The 19,521-nt window shown below is 37.6% G+C and overlaps 1 protein-coding gene across 1 annotated transcript; it reads left to right on the plus strand.

The window, feature by feature from the left end:
• The first annotated feature begins 3,374 nt into the window (after window positions 1–3,374).
• Window positions 3,375–14,891, plus strand: LOC126832346 (uncharacterized). Its single transcript, XM_056103450.1, has 7 exons — window positions 3,375–3,394; window positions 5,484–6,652; window positions 9,789–9,976; window positions 11,072–11,266; window positions 13,113–13,226; window positions 14,051–14,189; window positions 14,707–14,891. Exons 2-7 carry the CDS (start codon window positions 5,502–5,504, stop codon window positions 14,888–14,890), a joined length of 1,971 nt encoding a protein of 656 aa, XP_055959425.1. The 5' UTR covers window positions 3,375–3,394; window positions 5,484–5,501; the 3' UTR covers window position 14,891.
• The last annotated feature ends 4,630 nt before the right edge of the window (window positions 14,892–19,521 follow it).

A 19,521-nucleotide genomic window follows, 5' to 3' on the forward strand; every position in this document is an offset into this window, starting at 1 on the left:
TATGTTCTATTTTTGTTTTGCCAAAAAATATTAAAATCTACTAATGATGATGTATTACTCACCTATAGCCGTAAGCTCTCTAGACCCCACTATCAACAAAACATCTTAAGTTTATCAAGATTATCTTTACTGGACTCTCACGAGAAATTTGCAATATACGTTAAAAGCATTAAAAATCTTAAGATAAACCAAAAATCAGAATATATCAACCCGGCACCCTAACCCTAACCCACACTACAAGAGAAAATAAACCTGACACACTATAAGAAATTTAATTAACCTTGACAAACGATCAAATTTGGATGGTACTATGATTACAAGAAGGGGGGTGAGGTATGCAATATACGGGTCTTAATACGGAATTCCAGATGTCATGTAGTAGTTACATATCAGTGAAAGCACGTTCATTTCTCTTTGTAAATATGTAAAAAAAAAAAATCTGGCACATTTGTATTTTCATAACCTGAAAAAAGATCATTTGAATGATACTAGCCTAACCTCTATTAAGTGACCGTGTGGGGGTGTGGCGGGGATCAATGTTAAAATACGGGTCTTCATACGAAATTTTAAATATGTTAAATAACTGAAAAGCACGTTCACTGCCCTTTTATATTTGTAAATAAATATCTGGCACATTCATATCTTGAAAAACGTCGGGGGGTAAGAAACTCTATTAAATGACGGGGGTGGGGTGTTTACAGTAAACATACGGGTCTTAATACAAAATTCCAGATATCATGTTACGTATCACTGAAAAGCACGTTTATTGCTCTTTTCAAATATGCAAATAATGTTCTGACAAATTCATATTTTCATAACTTGAAATTAAAGAGAGAGAGAGAGAGTATTTAAAATGTGAAAATACAGGTGTTAAAATTCCAGTTATGGTGCTATACATCACTGGAAAGTATGTTTCTGTACTTCTTTGAATCTACCAGTTATTTCCTGGCACATTCATGATTACATACTTTAGAAGAGAAAGGAAAATTCTCGTTGTTTTGTCGAACGAAATGTATCACTGTGCAGTCACAGTCGTCCACCGAATTTCTTATATTATGCGAGTTTGATTTCCTTATAGTCTGGAGGCTCAGCGCGGTGGGGGGGGGGGGTCCATCAAATGGGCACAAAACTAGACCCAACTTTTCTAGAGTAAAATTTTATTTTGCGTAGAATACGATGCCGAGTGGTAATCAGTCCGCCGTTGGGCCGTTTTCGAGATATTCAGGGTCAAAGGTCAAATGGGTTCATTTGCACTGAAAGTGAAAGCGCGGCCATTCTTGTATCATGAAAATAAGCTGAAAATGATCGAAAGTAATCACACTTTCAATAAAAATGTAAATTTGCTAAATTCACCTTTGTTGTTTGTGACCCCAGAGGTCAAAAGGTCACATTTTCCGTTTTAGCACTAGGAAGATTTAAAGTAATAAATGTCGGCGTAAAATATAAAAACTAAAGCGAAACCTGTTCTAATTAATAATAGGAACATTTAAAACTTTTACTTTGGAACGTCGAAAATAATCTTGCATAACAGAACCAAAACGCTTCGGAGCCTGTTTCAAAAATACGTAAAAACTGTTAAATCAAAATCTCTCTGAATTAGTTTTACAATGAATGCTATACATGATGATACTAGTTGTCTGAAAAAACAATTAAATAGTTCCATGGCTGGACTCCAGCCTGCAGGCCGCGTCACAAAGCCTGCCAAAATTTTCCCCGCTAACATTTACCAATACGACATATATATCCTGTGAACTACTATGTACAATGCATTCGTCGGTTTTATCTGCGTCCATGTTCCGGCGAAATTCATAAAAACTCATAAAAAGTTTGCAAACTTTTAATCTCGTCGCCAGATGCGTGTTTTCCCGTCACAGATTAACGTCGGTTTTCCTAGACTGGGATTCTCGGAATTCACGCGGCCTGCAGGCTGGAGTCCAACACTGAAACTATTCAATTGTTTTTCAGATAACTAGTATCATTATGTATAACAATCGTTGTGAAAATAAATCGGAGAGATTTCGATTTGACAGTTTTTTACGTATTTTTGAAACAGGTTTCAAAGTGTGTTGGTTCTGTTATGCAAGATCATTTTCGACAAACAATTGTGGCCACATGAAAATCGATACAGATTGTCTAATTACCCAACAGCAGTTGAATTTGAATCAGTCTTGTGGATATTTGTCAATTTAATGTCATTGTAAAATGAAGCTAAGTAGCCGACGTTCTATATGTAATCTAGGTTAGGGCTAAACGCCCTATACTAATTAACATAAAGACCTATAGCAAATTTCAGGTTTTCTGAACTTAGAAGTCGTTGGCTTGAAATAAATATCCAAACAAAACAAATTACACCCGCGTTGGTGTAATGATTAAATTGGAAGTGTAATTTATAAGAAACATCCTTGAGGGGGAATGCTCAATTTACACCCACGGATGTAAACTATTTAAGTGTAACATTACACTGCCTGGTGCATCAGGCAGGTTACACGACTGGAAATGGCAACTAGTTTCCGCCTGAATTGGTGTAATATTCTACACTAGTTAGGTGTTATCAGTTTACACCATTAAAGGCTAGGAGATACCCCTATTTAGGTGGCAACTAGTTTCTACCTTATTATATTTAACAGTGTATACTTAACATCAAATACAATGACTGACGTTGATTAAAAGATGTGATCCGCGTCTAACTTTACATGTATCTAATCTATTAAACTTATCTATTTATCCCACATGTATAAATACTTTAAAGATGACGGGTTTGTAGACTGATTCATAGAGGCCCATATCATTAAAAGACACTTGTGGTTGTACACTGCTCGTCCCGGTCATATCTACCGCCTCTCTTCTTGGAGCCACGGTTACTCAGTTTTTAAGAGAATATTCCTGGGGACTTTTTTTATATTTGTTCGGGTGCTACGTAACAACGAAAAAACCTTCTTGGGAGTTGGGATTGCAAGAGGAGAAGGCGGAGACATCGTTATATGCAACTGCGTAGGCACAGTCGAGCAGACAAGTGGGCCATTAAAACCCCATTTCATTTTTCTCATCATAATCAATTAATGAAAACCACCCCACGTTTGCGATGGAGAGCAATCTCCGAACAAGACTCGAGATTGGTGACGATTATGCAGAACGTGGCAGACAAGCACAATTTGCTATAAAATATAAAACATATATTTATACATGTAGAAGAGACGCGCTTCAATGGCGTCAAACACAGGGTTGCTGGTTAATCACTCATCAGTATTGTAGAAACTAAGATAACAGTGACGGTTCTAGGTCACGTGACACTGCGGTATCTGTAGGTTATCAATCGATATCACTAGTAAAGTATGTGATAAACGTCAAGTTATAATAGTCGTATATACAGGATATATAATCATTTCAACTGCAGGTAAATTTTATATACTTTAAAAATATACTAAACGTCACGCCCGTCTCAAGGAAATTCATGGAGTGGAGAGGGTGGTCTATCGCCGTAGTGAAGCCAAATGGGGTTCCTGTTTGGTTCCCGCGTCAATTTGTACACCTATAAACACATATTTGCAAATATACTTTGTGTACCTTGGTTCTAATTGGGTGAGAGTGATGAAACTCAAGACTTGACCAATTTCGATGATGAGAATGTTCTACATTGGCTATTTAGCTTTGGAACATATCAACTCTGCTTTTAATTGAGGTCGAAAAGTTAAACTTCGTGTACATGTATACAGACAGAGAGAGAGAGAGAGAGAGAGAAATGGGGTTTAATGTCCACTCGACACAAACCAGGTCATTTCGGGACTAACATATGGTTTAATTTTATTTACATAATTCGCTTGCGCGTAGGGGTCTTTAGCAGTGGGAGGAAACCGGAGGACCCGGAGAAAACCCACGAGGTTGGACAGGCGACCCTACTCCTTGTCACGTACAACCGGGGATTCGAAACCACGCCAGTCGACTCACTGATAGACGCTAACCATTCAGGGAACGTCAAAATCTTGACCGAGTTCGATCGTGAAATCAAAATTGTCTGCTTAGACAAAATATAGATAATCAGTTTGATTGCTCTAAACTTCTCAAAAAGATAAATGTGCAATTAATATGTGGCATCTATGTATTTTGGGATTGAGACATGGGACATTCGCCTCACTGTTGGCTTATTAGTTTTAAAATTAAAGTGTTGGAAATGTGATCCATTGTCATCTGTCACTCAGTGGTAATGTGTTTGTTATAAATTCAATTTATAATACTTCAGTTAAATCTTATGCGACTATCAGGCAACTTTGCCGGGATACGGTCAGTCTACCTATTCTATGGAGGGTTCGCACTGCTCTTGTATCTATCTATCTATCTATATATATATTTGTGACTGTCGTTTGTCTGTCTGTTCGGGGTTGGCGGCTACACTAGGTCTGCCCCGAGTCTAAAATTTGGGGTATAGGGGTAGCTCGGACCGGGGAGTAACATAGGCCAGGTGGCGTTAGTCTACCACTTCCGGTTTCGGAGTTATGACCCCCCCCCCCCCGAGCGAAGCCGGTCTGTTCGGAGTTGGCGGCTACACTAGGTCTGCCCCGAGTCTGAAATTTGGGGTATAGGGGTAGCTCGGACCGGGGAGTAACAGGCCAGGTGGCGTTAGTCTACCACTTCCGGTTTCGGAGTTATGACCCCCGAGCGAAGCCGGGTATCCTGCTAGTATATATATATATATATAAAACCGTATTATTTTCATTTTATTTATTTGTGTTATAGGCTTGATAACTACTTGTGAAATCTTGTTGAATCGTCGCAGTGAAATAAACCACAGTAATTGTTATACCATAAATAGTGTGTTATTTGGTTATGTTCCAATTACTCAATGCCATTCAAAGAATACGTTTTGGCATGGTAGAAAATGATCTACACATGATTAAGATCAGGGGGAAACTACTCTCAAAACACATGTCATGGCGACAACCCGTCCTAATTAGCCAGATTGGTGCAGAAAACACCATTTCATTGCACTTTTTATTGTCTATTTGAATCATGACTTGCTGTAGGCCAATAACGCCCGGACGTACTTCCCAGTCCTGCATATAACAGAGCTAGGATTGGCCTGTGTAAGCCAATAACGCCCGGATGTACTTCCCAGTCCTGCATATAGCAGAGCTAGGATTGACCTGTGTAAACCAACGAACAGCTAGTCAACCTCATGAAATTCCAAGAACGGATTCATACGAGCCAGTGATAGCATGGTATATGAGAATAGCTCGTGTCGGAAGTAACATTGTACGAGCCAGTGAAAGCATGGTATATGAGAATAGCATGGTATATGAGAATAGCTCGTGTTGGAAGTAACATTGTACGGATCTTTAGAATTAGCAGAGGTGGGAACCAAAGCAAACTCACGAGGCTAAGCAGACGACCGTATTCCTGGGATCAAAACCACGGCCTTTTGTACTACATCAAACAATATCGAATAATAATTATGTTTCCGGTAACTTAAATCGGATTATATATTTCAGTTATAAACCAAGTTCAAGATGGCAAGAAAGCGAGCTCATGTGGGTCGATCACCAAAGTCTAACGACAATCATCCTAAAAAAGATCAAGATGTGATGTTATCTCAGACTACACTCTCATCCCTTCGTTTTCTTCTTCTTCTCGCGCTCATGATCGGTTTATGTGGTTTCCTGTTTTATCCCGATATTTCTAGACTCCTGAAGACTTTATCTTCTCAAAGGGATACGCTGATTGAATCGGGGGATCCAGGTTTAACAGAATCAGACCAGAGCAGTGATTTAATCAAAGGAGATGCTGAACAAGACTCAGAAGAAGGAGAAGAAGAAGAAGACGAAGAAGAACCAGAAGAAGAAGAAGAAGATGAATACGACCTACATGGTTTAGAAGACGACCCTGGAGACGCTGAAAATGTGTTAGAGAAAGAAAAGGTCGCTGCTGATTTAGAATCAGCAGGGGAAGTACAGGAATCGACGTTGGAACCTGAGGAGGGCGAAATCGAAGAAGAACTCCGCCCTGGTCTAAAGTTTGAAGAAGTCCACTCTGAGCATGACCCAGAACATGAAGAATTCTTTCTTGAGGAGGACGAATCGAATGGCCATGATTCAAAACCAGACGAAGAAAAACCGCCAGAGGATTTAATGGAATCGGAGCTTGAAGCGATGCAGAAAGAAACTGGTGAATTGGAAGTTGAAGTCGTGGACGAATTTGACGAAAGCTCTCTTGGACAGCCGGGTGAGGTTGAATCAGGGTGGAAAATATCCGGTGATGAAAGCATCATAAAGTTTGGTGGAAATGGAAAAGAATCGATTGTGTTGACACCAGAGGATATTGATGGTTCAACAAGAAAGCGCCCAACACAATCTAAACCAAAATCGTCCCAAAGTAATGACAAACCAACTAAATCTCAAAACAGCACGCCATCAAAACACAACAAGTCGCCCAAATCAAATAAAGGCAAACCTTCAAGTAATAAACAAAGCGAATTGAAATCATCAAAATCTAAACGGGATGTCGCGTCCAAAACCAAGACGGACCCGAATCTACCTCCAGATTTCAAGGATTTTAAAGCCAGTATAGTTTCAACGATTGATCCCAAGAAAACATTCATTGATGGGCGACGTGTACCAGCTGTGGAACTATTATCTCAAAAACCAAACAACAGCAGCGTCAAGTAAGTAAATATATAAATATATTAGAAATAAAGTTGTTCCACAATACATTTTAACTACCATTATAATCGACGCGCACGTCCAGACTTTTTGAGGCTTACGTTATAGGACTCTAAAGCCGGGTTTCGTGGTATTAAGGCAATAGTTCATCTGAGCAGAACAATAGGACACCAGATTTTGTAATGACTTCATCTGAGCCCCCCCCCCCCGTCGCGTCTTCATCAGCTTAGTCGGAGCAGAACAGTAGGACGTCAGATCTTGTTATGGCAACAAACCTCATCTGAGCCCCCCCCCCCAGAACAGAATAAGAAATAAATGTATTTGCGGGAATCCGTTCACCTAAATTGCATACGTCACGCTACGCACGCAAACAAACTATAGTATAAAATAACCTTGTCAACTTGTCATGTTTGAAAAAAAAATTCACTCTTATTCAGTTGTGAGTTTGTCTAAGAAAAAAAATTCCCCCGAGGGAAAAATCTAAAATACTTAATATATGTATTTAATTTGTGTGAATCCGTGCACCTAAACTGCATACTTCACAAAAAAAACTAGTTCAAAATAACCTTGTAAACTTGCCATGTCTGAAGAAACGTTTTTCACTATTACTCTGCTCTGAGTAGGTTGGTCTAAGAAATGTTTTTCCCCGAGGGAAAAAAATAGTCGGTCTCAAAATAAGTGCTCATGATAGTCAGTCTCAAACTAAATGAATTAATGAGGTTAACAAACAATGCCAAAATACGAGGGAAAAAATCCAAATACTTAAAGAGCCAACCTCGATTATGTTTTGGAGAATAAAACTGCTTGTAACATGGATGGGAAATCTTCCTTTATTCTTTTCGTTGAATAAGCAGATTGTTTTCCCTCTAGCAGATTGAGTGGAGCTTAACCGTGCAATAACTAGACATGTTCAATGTTATTGCACACTTTTGCTGGTTTACACTAGTTTTAGTAGAATCATATAGAGAAGTGGGGTGGGTTTTCTGTGCAATAACAATAAGCATGTTGAGCAGTTGTCAATGTTACAAGTCATTTATAGCAAGCTTCATTCGTTAACAGGTATAACCTCTCGGCCTTCGGCCTCCGGTAACACCCGTTAGTTCATGAAAGCCGTGCTATAAATATAACTTAATTTTGTATTAAAATTCCTCAAAATCATCTACCTTGTGGCCGAGCAACTAACTCAATATACGTGATACGTTTTCAAACAACTTAAACCCGCCAATATTTATCTGGAAATGGAGACGGGTGTCTGGATAAAACCAGACTTTTATTTGATAAAAATAACGTGTAGGTGAAATTTACCTGAAAGTAGGTCAAAGTACAGCACGTGGGTCATACACTATAGAGACTTCTAAAGGAACAGCAGTAGATTATCAGGGTTACGTGTCCGAATAAAAGCTTTTGACGTTCACCTCCAAACGATTTCAGAGTTTGAACTGAAATTTTTAGACAAGATAAATACATGATAATTCTATATTTTGGCGCTTAAATTCATATGTGCACACATTTTTATTAGACTGTATTTGTGTGAATCCATGCACCTAAACTGCAAAGGTATAGTACAAAATAACCTAATCAACTTGTTATGTTTAAAAAAATTTCCCTGTTATGAGTATATTGGTCTATGAAATTGAGAGATTTTGATATTACAAAGATTTTGATATTTCAAAATATATTCTTGATTGTCATATGAATAATATTAGTTGAACAGATAAGAAGTTATCGGAAGCATAGTTTTATCTTTTGTATTGGTAAAAGAGAAGGTGAAGGTTTCAGAAATAGTAAAACATCTTTAAATTATGAAATGTTAAGACGATCTATTGAACTTAAGAATTCTTACTTGTTGCATATTCAATCCCAGTAGAAATTAAAACTTAATTTATTCATGTTATAAGTGTTTTCCTGCCATCAAAATTCTGCAAAATCTTCCTCCAAAGTTCAGGAAATGACATTTCAGTGAATCTAGATTCAAAAATGTTTCGGTGGGGTCCGGGGGGGGGGGTGATGGGGCGGACCCCCTAGAAAAACTCGCACCTGTGATGCTGGGCTCCTGACTGTGTCACTCGTATTAGAGGCAAGTGCATCGGTCGGTCGCGTTTTTGCTAAACAACCCGGGGGTGGATGGCCGAATGGTTAGCACGTGCGCGCTGTATCATAAGGTCTGTCATTGAGTCACCTGTCGTGGTTTCGATTCTCCGCCGGTTGTACGTGACAAGAAGCAGGGTCGCCTGTCCAACTTCGTGGGTTTTCTCCGGTTCCCTCCCACTGCTAAAGACCCGACCCCACCCACCCCAAAGCATAATCGTTATATACGCCCCTGGGTATAATACATTACAGAATTTAGAAGTTCAATCCCAGGCATATTATCTTTTATCAGTTGTCGACCCAATCTGATTTGTTTTATTATGTTTATAATAATTCTATTTATTGGTCTCAAGCTGTATTTCCCCCGATCGTCAAGATAATGGGTCATTCCTTGTTAAATTAAACAATGGCACAAACCCTACCCTCTTTGAATTGCCTGATTTTAGCTTAAAAAGGTTGGTTTTCCTGAGATATAGCCCGTTCAGTTTTGGCTATTCTAATCACCGCAACTTAGTAACCGATTGGTTACTCCAATGAAACCGAAATTTGGAATGAGCATATCGACCAAATTAGAGGAAAGTGAAGTGAGTACGGGTTACTGTTTCAATTTTGGGGGGTGATTTGACACCGAATGAAACTCATTAAAATCTATTGGAAATGTGCAAATTACTGAGCAAATATATTTGTGGAAATGACGTCACTTACGGTGCCAATGAAATATTGCATTTTTTTTTTTTTTTAACGAAACTTGAATATTAACCTTGCAACGTTGACTCTAGCAAAATTACCTATTTCGCAACAACAAATCAACCTATAAACTCAATTTCTCTCCCGTTCAATTCATGATACAAGTTCATGAAATATTTGAAAATATTTCTAAATGCATTTTAGAAACTATTTTTCTAACATATCAAAATGGCGCAACAGTAAAAAAAAAACAAACAAAAAAACAAAGAATAAAACTGTGCCTAACAGTGTGTGTACCTTTAGGAAAAAAATATCTGCTTCAGAAAAACTCCTGAACTGGTTAAATATTTTAAATATTTTCAGGGTTTATCTTTTTGACGAGTTTTTATCAGAAGTTGAAGCAGAAGGGTTGATGAGAGCCCACGATAATCACGTGGCACAAGCTTCTCTTCACGACCCCTTTATTTGTTTTGATAGTATTAAGACTCTGAGAAAACACCTGAAAGATGCCCAGAAGAAAATAAGAGTTACACCTAACGATTTTATGGAAGGTAAGGAAAAGTAATGGAGCCATCTAAATTCTTTATAAGCCAATTTACACATAAACATCTTCACGGGGTTGAGTTTAGGAAAAAGCGTGCAATTCAACGAAGCATTTTTGATCATATGAATTCGATTTACACATACGCATCAAAACGGATATCACATTAGATTAGTAGCTAACAGGTTTTTGTTGTACTTGCTTTTATTTGCTGGCGACTCTGCTGTATTTGATCCAAAGGTAACGACCTGCCCAACAGCTTAAGCGATGGGTAGTCTTGATCACCCAGAACCTCTTAGTATTCAGCGTACGGAGGGTCTAGGTCGGTTATCAGGGCCCTGTTTCTCGAAATCTTAACTAAAGATAAAATCCAAATTTTAGCAGATAGTTCAATTTTGATTGGCTGAACACTAAAATCAACCTAATATTGTCCAATCAAATTACTAAAATTTGGATTTTATCTTAGTTAAAATTTCATGAAACAGACCCCAGTATTTGGCGAAATTTATTGGAAGGGAGAAGTGTTGGATATTGAATAATAGCTCTATAATTAAATTTACCAATGGTTCAGCAAACATCTGGTATTAGATCTAATTTCTCATGATATATAAGTTTTTTGGAATGAAATTATTAAACCTAAGTGTAAATACCATCGCCACATGTGTATTGCACCCTGAAGAAAATATTAATCAACAAAACTTTAAGAGTTAATGTTCATTCCATTAATTACTAATAAATAGTCGATATTTTTAGTATTCAGGATCCCAGTAATTTGTGCCATCATAATTATATCTTTATATATTTATATATCACTCGTATTTCAAGGTCGGAGTGAGAATGGTCTCTAGGCGCGTTGTTTAGATCATAAGGTTTTTATTCCCAGATTGTGCGTGACAAGGGGTAGGGTGGCCTATATCCCCGGTTTCCTCCCACTACTAAAGACCCCTACCCACAAGCGAATTATTGAAAAAGAATTGAACCGTATGTTAGTCCCAAAAGGACATAGTTTGTGTTGAGTTCTCTATCACTGTTTACAGTTTCTAGAACAGAGAGCTAACTAATTTTAGGTTTATTTGAAATAATATTTTCGTTCTGTTATTTTCAGGAACAACTTGTGTTAATGCGAGTTTTTCTTTGAAATTAAAGAAATGGTTTAATGGTAACTGGAGTTATAGTACTGCTTTTTATCCGGGTGAAAGTCCATTCTCTACCGTGTTGGAAAATAGAATCCATAAAGCCATGGGTTTACCTCCATCTCATGGTGGTAAATTTCAACTTACGTCATATCCTGTTGGGAAAGGTACTTCTATTAACGTCATATCCTGTTGGGAAATATACTTCTATTAACGCCATATCCTGTTGGGAAAGGTACTTCTATTAACGTCATATCCTGTTGGGAAAGTCCTTCAAATAACCCGTTTAGACATGCTCGGCTGTCAGTGCGGAACGTCTCGAATTGACAGAATCAAGTGACGTGGAATTTAACCCTATCACAGCTCTGGCCGTCCCGACAATGGAGGTGGTGTGTGTAGAATTGTGGCGTAATTAAACACAACGAATATGTTTCAGCTGTCATGGTTGGTTGAGACATTTTCTTATGCAGTTAGTGCATGCGTTGTAGCCCGGGATCACCCTTTCGCTTAGTTGTCACCATTTTTGAGATTTGGGAGAATTCCATTTCTGAATGTCCAAAGAGGGCCCGACTCGGGTATCTCTGGCATTCGACAGCAATTCTTTCAATTTGGCACGTTCTGGAAAGACAACCAAGTATCCCGCCTAGTCACACTAGACTATAGTCTCTATCATTTAGACTGATATTGTCTCCAATTCGAGTAAATCAAAAATAATGTTAATACGGAGATTCTCCTTGTATTTGAAAATTGTTCTCATTAAATCATACAAGTGATCATTATTCTAAACTACTGTTTAGTATGTACATTGTGCCAAGCGTACATTATTTATACTAGTTGCAATATTAGATCCACGTGACGTATTTCATTGCAAAGCACGTACGAATGTTTGTATTTTAAGTTGTTTAATGATTTCGAGCTTAAGACATTGCGTAATATATCGAAACAACAGCTCGGTACTAACACCCCTCGTGGTGCTTCAATATATTACTAAATGTCTCGTTCTCGAACATTAAACCACACGTATATAGAAAGTGGTTACAAATTATACAGTAGTCATTAATTAGGAGATGTGTAACTATCTGTGAAAGATGACACTTCTAATGTAAAACCGTGACTATTTAAAACACCCATCACTATTAGATACACATAACCTAAACAACAGTAAGCAAACATGATTTGCTCATAAATCAACGATATCAACTTTACAGTGATTGTTAACTAACAGAATGAGACAATTTTTCCCAGAAGACATTTATCAGACTACTATTCGTCGTAATCGAAATAGAGACAATTGCGGCAGGAATGCACGAGACTAAGACCATTGCAAGGCATTTTCACAAGTGTACGTTGAACATTGAGAGATTGAATTTGGGTACCTTCGAAATCCTGACGAGGCACAGAAACTGTAGCCATGTTTTCAGAGGATTCACCCAGTTGAAGGTTCATGTACTTTGGGTATTGTTGATCATATTTCACCATCTGTGTTAGGATTGAGTTGTTGCATACACGGGCTTATTGTCATATCTCCAGGCAATCGGGGACGTAATCCTTTTTACGTGCCTTACGCTGCCTTTAGTGTATGAGCCTTAAATAATTCGGTAGTTTTTTAGGAAAAGGGGGTCAATTTTAGGTCTTGATAAGGCGAGTCAAGGGGAGTTAACTCTAATTTATAATTAGTCGTTTTATCATGAGGTTGTCATACAGGGCTAGGTATAGCACGGAGGAGAGGAAAAACCAAATTCAGTCAGATCACCAATGAATCCACTGCCTTTACACCTTTTTTCCTAATCGTATTTCAATAAAATTAGTTTAGTAATTGTTTGTAAGGAATTGTTATGTTTATTCCTCTGAGAATGCTAGATGTTACTCTTACTCCGCCGCTCCATGTTTTTGTAAACCGCTCGTTCTATAATAAAAGTTATGGACTGTGAAAGCTGTTTTGGTTGCGTGTAACATATTTACATAAACTGGGTTGTTCTCAACTTTTCTAACCTCCCCTTGTTCACATTACAGCTTACAAGACCCACACGGATTGTATCGTAGATGGAACGGATAAAAGAGATCGCATGGCATCAGTACTCGTCTATCTGAACGATGTAGCTGATGGTGGAAAAACAGAATTCCCAGGTATGTTATAATATCCAATCCTACTTTAACATCCTAATATATACACAACTACATGTACCTGTCATATAAATATATACAACATCTACATGTACCTGTCATATAAATATATACAACATCTACATGTACCTGTCATATAAATATATACAACATCTACATGTACCAGTTATATAAATATATACAACATCTACATGTACCTGTCATATAAATATATACAACATCTACATGTACCAGTTATATAAATATATACAACATCTACATGTACCTGTCATATAAATATATACACAACTACATGTACCAGTTATAAATATATACACAACTACATGTACCAGTTATAAATATATACACAACTACATGTACCAGTCATATAAATATATACACGTTGACTAGTATTGTTATTATAGGTTCTTCTTTGAGCGGCATTTATAAAGATTTTGAACAGTACCGTCTTTAATAAATTGACGTTTCGTTATTAAGAAAACGTCGCTTTAATTAAAATAAACAGAAAAATATAATATGGATCACAATTACTATATTAATTAAGACTTTGAGAGAATCCTCTACTAAACGTCGGTTTAATTAAAATAATAATTGTGTTTTATGTTTTTGTGTTCTGTTGACTAAGCTGCTTGTTTTGTTGCCTTACAGTCAATATTTATTTATCCACCAATACATAGATTTTACTTTGCTTCATCTAAATTTTAAATTTTTGATATCAACAATTTTCATTAAATGCAAATGGGTGGATTCCGATTAAATCAAATGTTGATGAGAAATAAATAATACACTTAATGCGATTTTTTTGGGATCATTTTTCAATATTACAGATCTGGGAATCTGGGTAAAACCCAGAAAAGGACGGGCGTTATTATGGAATAACATGGATAAGACGGGTAAATGTGAGCCCGAGTCTCGACACGAGGCATCCGTTGTTAAAAGTGGACAAAAATACATTCTTATAAGATGGTAGGTGACACATATGTCTGGAAAGATAAAATATTGTTAATAAATGAATATAAAATAAAGAAATGACGATGACAAAAATTAAACTTAAATTATTCTGAGGTTATTATTGATTCCCATGTGAATCCTCGCTTGTTTTAAGATCATGAATGTTTGAAAAATAAACATAACCTGCAAGCAATGTATCCGTGTATTAAAATGACCGACTGTGGTCAACCATTGAGATTTCGGTTGGTACTTTTTGGTGCAGGTAACCCCCCTCTTCTTGGTTCAACGCTCTTAAACGCAATTCCAAGATGGCCGGCTGTGTTGACGTCATGTGAGCATCAGTAACCGAACTGGGTCGGTTCTTGTATATCACACTAAGACATTATATAAGGTCGATCGCATTTCAGGATAATCTGATATCCAGTCAATCACATTTTCTGTTTTGTAATAAAATTAGAAAAATTAAACAAAATGAAATTATAATCTAATTTTAATAGAATTAACATGTATATATGCGTTGTCTTTTTCCTAGGTATTATCACAAGAATTTTTACTCTCTGGGAAAACGACCACAGGAGCCTGTCAACCCAGTGAGGTCAGAAGGTCAACCAAGAGTATCATGTGATGAATATAGCCAAGGCAGCTGTAGATGGTATGATGAATGGGGATATGATCATCTGATAGAATATGAACGAAATAAATATACTCTCATGTGAACTATTCTTATTTTTTTATACAAATGGCGGACACTGTGCAACTTTTTCGACAATTGTCCAGGTCCTGGGATGTGACGGGTTGCAATGTAGGTTCGACCCAGAATATAGGCCAACAGCAACAGGTGGAACCAACGGTTTTACTAAAATCATATAATAATTGTGATATGTTCCCCCGAGGATATTGGACGCCTGTTTAACGAAATGAATGACCATGAAATGAACTGGGGTTTAACGTCCTACTGTTCTGCTCCTAACCTGGGCTAATGAAGACGGGCATACGCCATACAGTGTGCTATGAGGGCCATTTGAGTCGGACAGGGCGCTAAGACCTACTCTTATATAGAATTCCAACTTCCAGGGGATCTTTTACGTGCACGCCAATGTGTAAAAGGGGCCTCCGTTTTTCGTCGCTTCGTCCCATCCGAAGGACTATAGGTTTTCCCTTGCCATGCCCACTGTCATGTCCCACTGACAAGGTGGCGCCATGCCGGAAACTCACGAAGAACTTTCTCGGTCAACGCATGGATCGAACACAGAGCCCCCGGGTTACTCACTGAGCCACCGTGGTTCACCAATTATCTATAGTCCCAGTTCCATTTTCAAGTTTGTGATGGGTTATAAGATTTTTGTGTGTTGCTGTTTTGTCTTTGAATAAATCGGCCCAAACAACAAATACATGGGCTAGCACTTAAAAGAGAATGTTGTTTTTTTGTTTGAAATTACAATCATATTGCAATCCAAGAGATTTCGGGAAAATCGATTTTTTATTCTCGATCTATGCGTGGTCTTGAAAATTAAATGTAATGTAATAGTATTGAGAGGTTGTACATTAAATGTTGGCAGTGACAGACTGTAAGTAATATGTGCCATGATTTGGTATTTTGAGGTTAAAAGTTTAGTCACGTTTTTCATATGCCTTTTTAAATTCTAAAAGAAAAGTTCACCGTGTCAAACAGTAAGAGATGCATTATTCTAAACTGCAATCTTTGGTAGAGAGAGAGAGAGAAATGGGGTTTAACGTCCACTCGATACAGCTACTATTATTAGACGGTATATGAATATTCCTGATTTGATAATGAACTTACCCAAATGTGATCACATCAACTCACCAATAATTTATGATTTTATTGGATCAGAAATATTAAACATCTGATTTATATGTTAGATATTAAAGTAAATAAACAAAAGAGACACTAACACTGTTTTCATATACATCTACACAACAATGCTTAGTTAATTACTTACTACTATTAGCGGTATTATTACTTATTAGCGTTTAATTTAATCAGATTACCAGTAGGTACACGTCATTAAGTTACATCCCTGGTTTGTCAGCATTAACTAAGCATTGTTGTGTACATGTATATATTGTCCTGTCATATTTTCATTTTTTATCATAGCTTGATAATGACTAGAGAAGCCTAGTCGAAACGTCGCTCAGTAAAAAGCAGTAATTGTATTCTATAGAATTGTGACCTGTATAACCTAGAATATAGGTGAAAAATGAAACGGAATCCGGTTTAATTTATAATTAGAATTGGGTTGATAGGTGTGGTTGTTAGTACAATGTTCAGGAACAGTAAAATAGAGATGTATTTAAAACAATAAGTGATATCTACCTTCGTTAGGTCCTCTTTTGAAAATCCTGTTTTTTTAAAGATTTCTGTTGAAATGTGACCAGGGCTGGAAATATAAAGGTGGGAAACGTATTATAATATGATGATATGCTTACAACATTTACAGACTAGGACTAGTTCGTACAGCACCCAGACTAGCCCTAGGTGGTACGACACTCAGAATAGCCCTAGTTGGTACGACACTCAGACTAGCCCTAGTTGGTACGATTATTACAACGTGTTTTAATATTGTTATGTATATAGAAAGAATTGATTTACATACACCAAGACTCTTCCCTCAATTAACCACACAATAAATTCCCACTTTGTTTGTAAGTTAGTTTATAATATTCTCACTTGATTTGTAACCTACAATCACGTGACGAGTATACAGTATATATATTCGGGGTCAACCTCCGGGTTACATAAGGTATTAAAGTAGCTAACGTCTCAAGAGACTCGAAGAACGAGGCTAGACATATTCCACAAGTCATGCCAAACGGTGCCGCCATAATCTTACCCGGAGAACATGCGCAATAAATACTATTGGTGTAGACTGGAATAACCAGACGCTAGTTATTGTGACTTCTGGCGTATTTCGCCGAACATAACTGATTAGAAATCACAGTAAAAACAGAAAAGATTGCACGTATTCCAGTTTATTTTAAAGATTAATATTACATTATTGTGTCAATTTCTAGGTCCCAAATATTAGTGATTTAGCTCCTTTAAGATGACGTCACTAGAAGGAAAGAGTATAATCATAACAGGTAGGTTCATCATTTTAATGAATTTACATACCATATTGACAGTTGATCCGTATACTGGCAAACATTATTATAATACTAAGGTCAATTAGGTGGAATAGGTAATCATAACCCTATAGAATCAGGTTGATCGGATGCGCCAACGGCTCGGTTATGCATGGGCGTAGGAGCCGGGAGGAGGGGGGGGGGGGCTACCCCCGTACCGTAACTTTCGGGCAATTTGACTTTTCGCTCAGACGGGTAAAGTGAAAACAAAAGTTATTATTTCATCTAGTTGGCAAAATAAAGTTCCCGATATCTAATAACACATTAATTTTACTTTTCTATTAAATGAATACCACGAATTTCGTAATTAATTGACTATGGATTAAAACATTTTATCTGCAGTCACTCTACTTTGTGCGACATTTTTCAGGCATCGATTATTATTTGCGAATGCAGCTGCAGCAGTCTGAGTGAATGGTTGGAATACAGGTCGGCATAGAGTGAGATTTTGGTTACAAACCAATTGGAAACTTTGAAGTTGCGTAATTCACGGGCGAGAATCACAAAAAAAATGAACATTTTCAACTGACACCACGACATTAAAAATGCCGTAATGTCGCGTAAAAATGTCGTATTGTCGGGTTAAATTGTCGTGGTGTCGTGATGTCGTGATGTCGGGTTATCGTGGTGTCGTGATGTCGGGTTGGCGGATGTTTTCTCACCCCCGTTACCTCATTCGTGTTCAAGTAGCCGTGTTACAGCAAAAGACGTATGGGAGTTCCCAGAATTGATCACTGCCATCAAAACTGAGGTGCAGACACGAGAAATCTCAGAGGCAGTCAGGGGACATCCAACAAACCTATTCCAAGTGCATCAACTCTGGTAGTTAGAGATAATCTACCGTATTGGTGATTCGAATGTATGCGAGCAAAGTAAACGCCGATATCTGCTGCCATCAAAACATTGTTTCACAAAATTAAATATCCAAGATGCTCAGCACAAAGTTCACCATATAACGGTATTCGAGAAACTTTAAACTGTATAAGAGAATCATTTTGGACAATCAGAGGTCGCGAAGCTATCAAAAAGATTGTTCGTCGATGTATCGTGTGCCGCAAAAAACAAGGATATCCTTATTCAAGTCCGCCAATTCCAGACTTACCTGCAGATCGCGTTAGTTCAGATCCACCGTTTAAAAATACTGGATTAGACTTGGCGGGACCGCTTCATACAAATGATTTAGGAGACAATTCAAAAACATACGTGTGTTTATTTACATGTGCCTCAACAAGAGCGGTACACTTTGAACTTACAAATGGAGGGCGGAAGGCTTGACAAGGACAGCTGTCTAGTCGTTCGGATGGCACGAAAAACCGAGGTCCCGTGCACGTAAAAGATCCCTTGACAGTTGGAATTCGATATAAGAGTAGGCCGTAGTGCCGCTTTCCGGGCAAAATTTCCCTCATAGCACACTTCATTAACCCAGTTCGGAGCGGACCAGTAGGACGTTAAACCCCATTTCATTTCATTTCATTTGAACTTACAAGGGATCTCTCTGTCCCATCATTTTTACTCGCGTCCAGAAGATCTTCGAATCGAAGAGGACTTCCTTCAAGACTGTTGTCATACAATGCCAATACATTCAAATGTGCACAGTAATTTATCAGCAAAATATTACGAAGTGAGGAAATTTCAAATTACTTTGTCAACAAACAAGTCATTTGGGACACCATCGTACAAAAGGGCCCATGGTGGGGTGGATTTTCGGAACGTTTAGTCGGAAGTTTAAAACATTGCCTCAAAAAGACAATAGGATGCTCAACTCTTTAATTCTACACTAAATAGTATTCCTATCAAGGAGGTCCCACATCTACATCTTATCTTCATGAGTTGATCTTGACAAAAAGCGCACATTATAATCTCCGAAACACATGTCTACCTGAATATAAATGTAAAACAAATATTTTCTATAATTCTTTCATACCATCGTCAATTAGAGAATGGAACAAACTAAGTGCGGACACAAAAAATTCCACATTTCTAAATATTTTCAATTCGAAACTGATGGCTCAAGATTCAACACCACCATTTTTTTTTTCGTTTGGATCCCGCACAAACCAAATTATTCATTGTAAACTGCGTCTCTCTTGCAGCAATCTAAACGGACATAAATTTTTACGTCATATTACTGATAATCCATGCTGCAAATGTGGTCATCACTTCGAAGATACTGAACATTTTTTATTGAATTGCTCCTTATATT

This window comes from Patella vulgata, chromosome 9, assembly GCF_932274485.2.
Source record: "Patella vulgata chromosome 9, xgPatVulg1.2, whole genome shotgun sequence".
In the NCBI taxonomy this organism is placed as follows: domain Eukaryota; kingdom Metazoa; phylum Mollusca; class Gastropoda; family Patellidae; genus Patella; species Patella vulgata.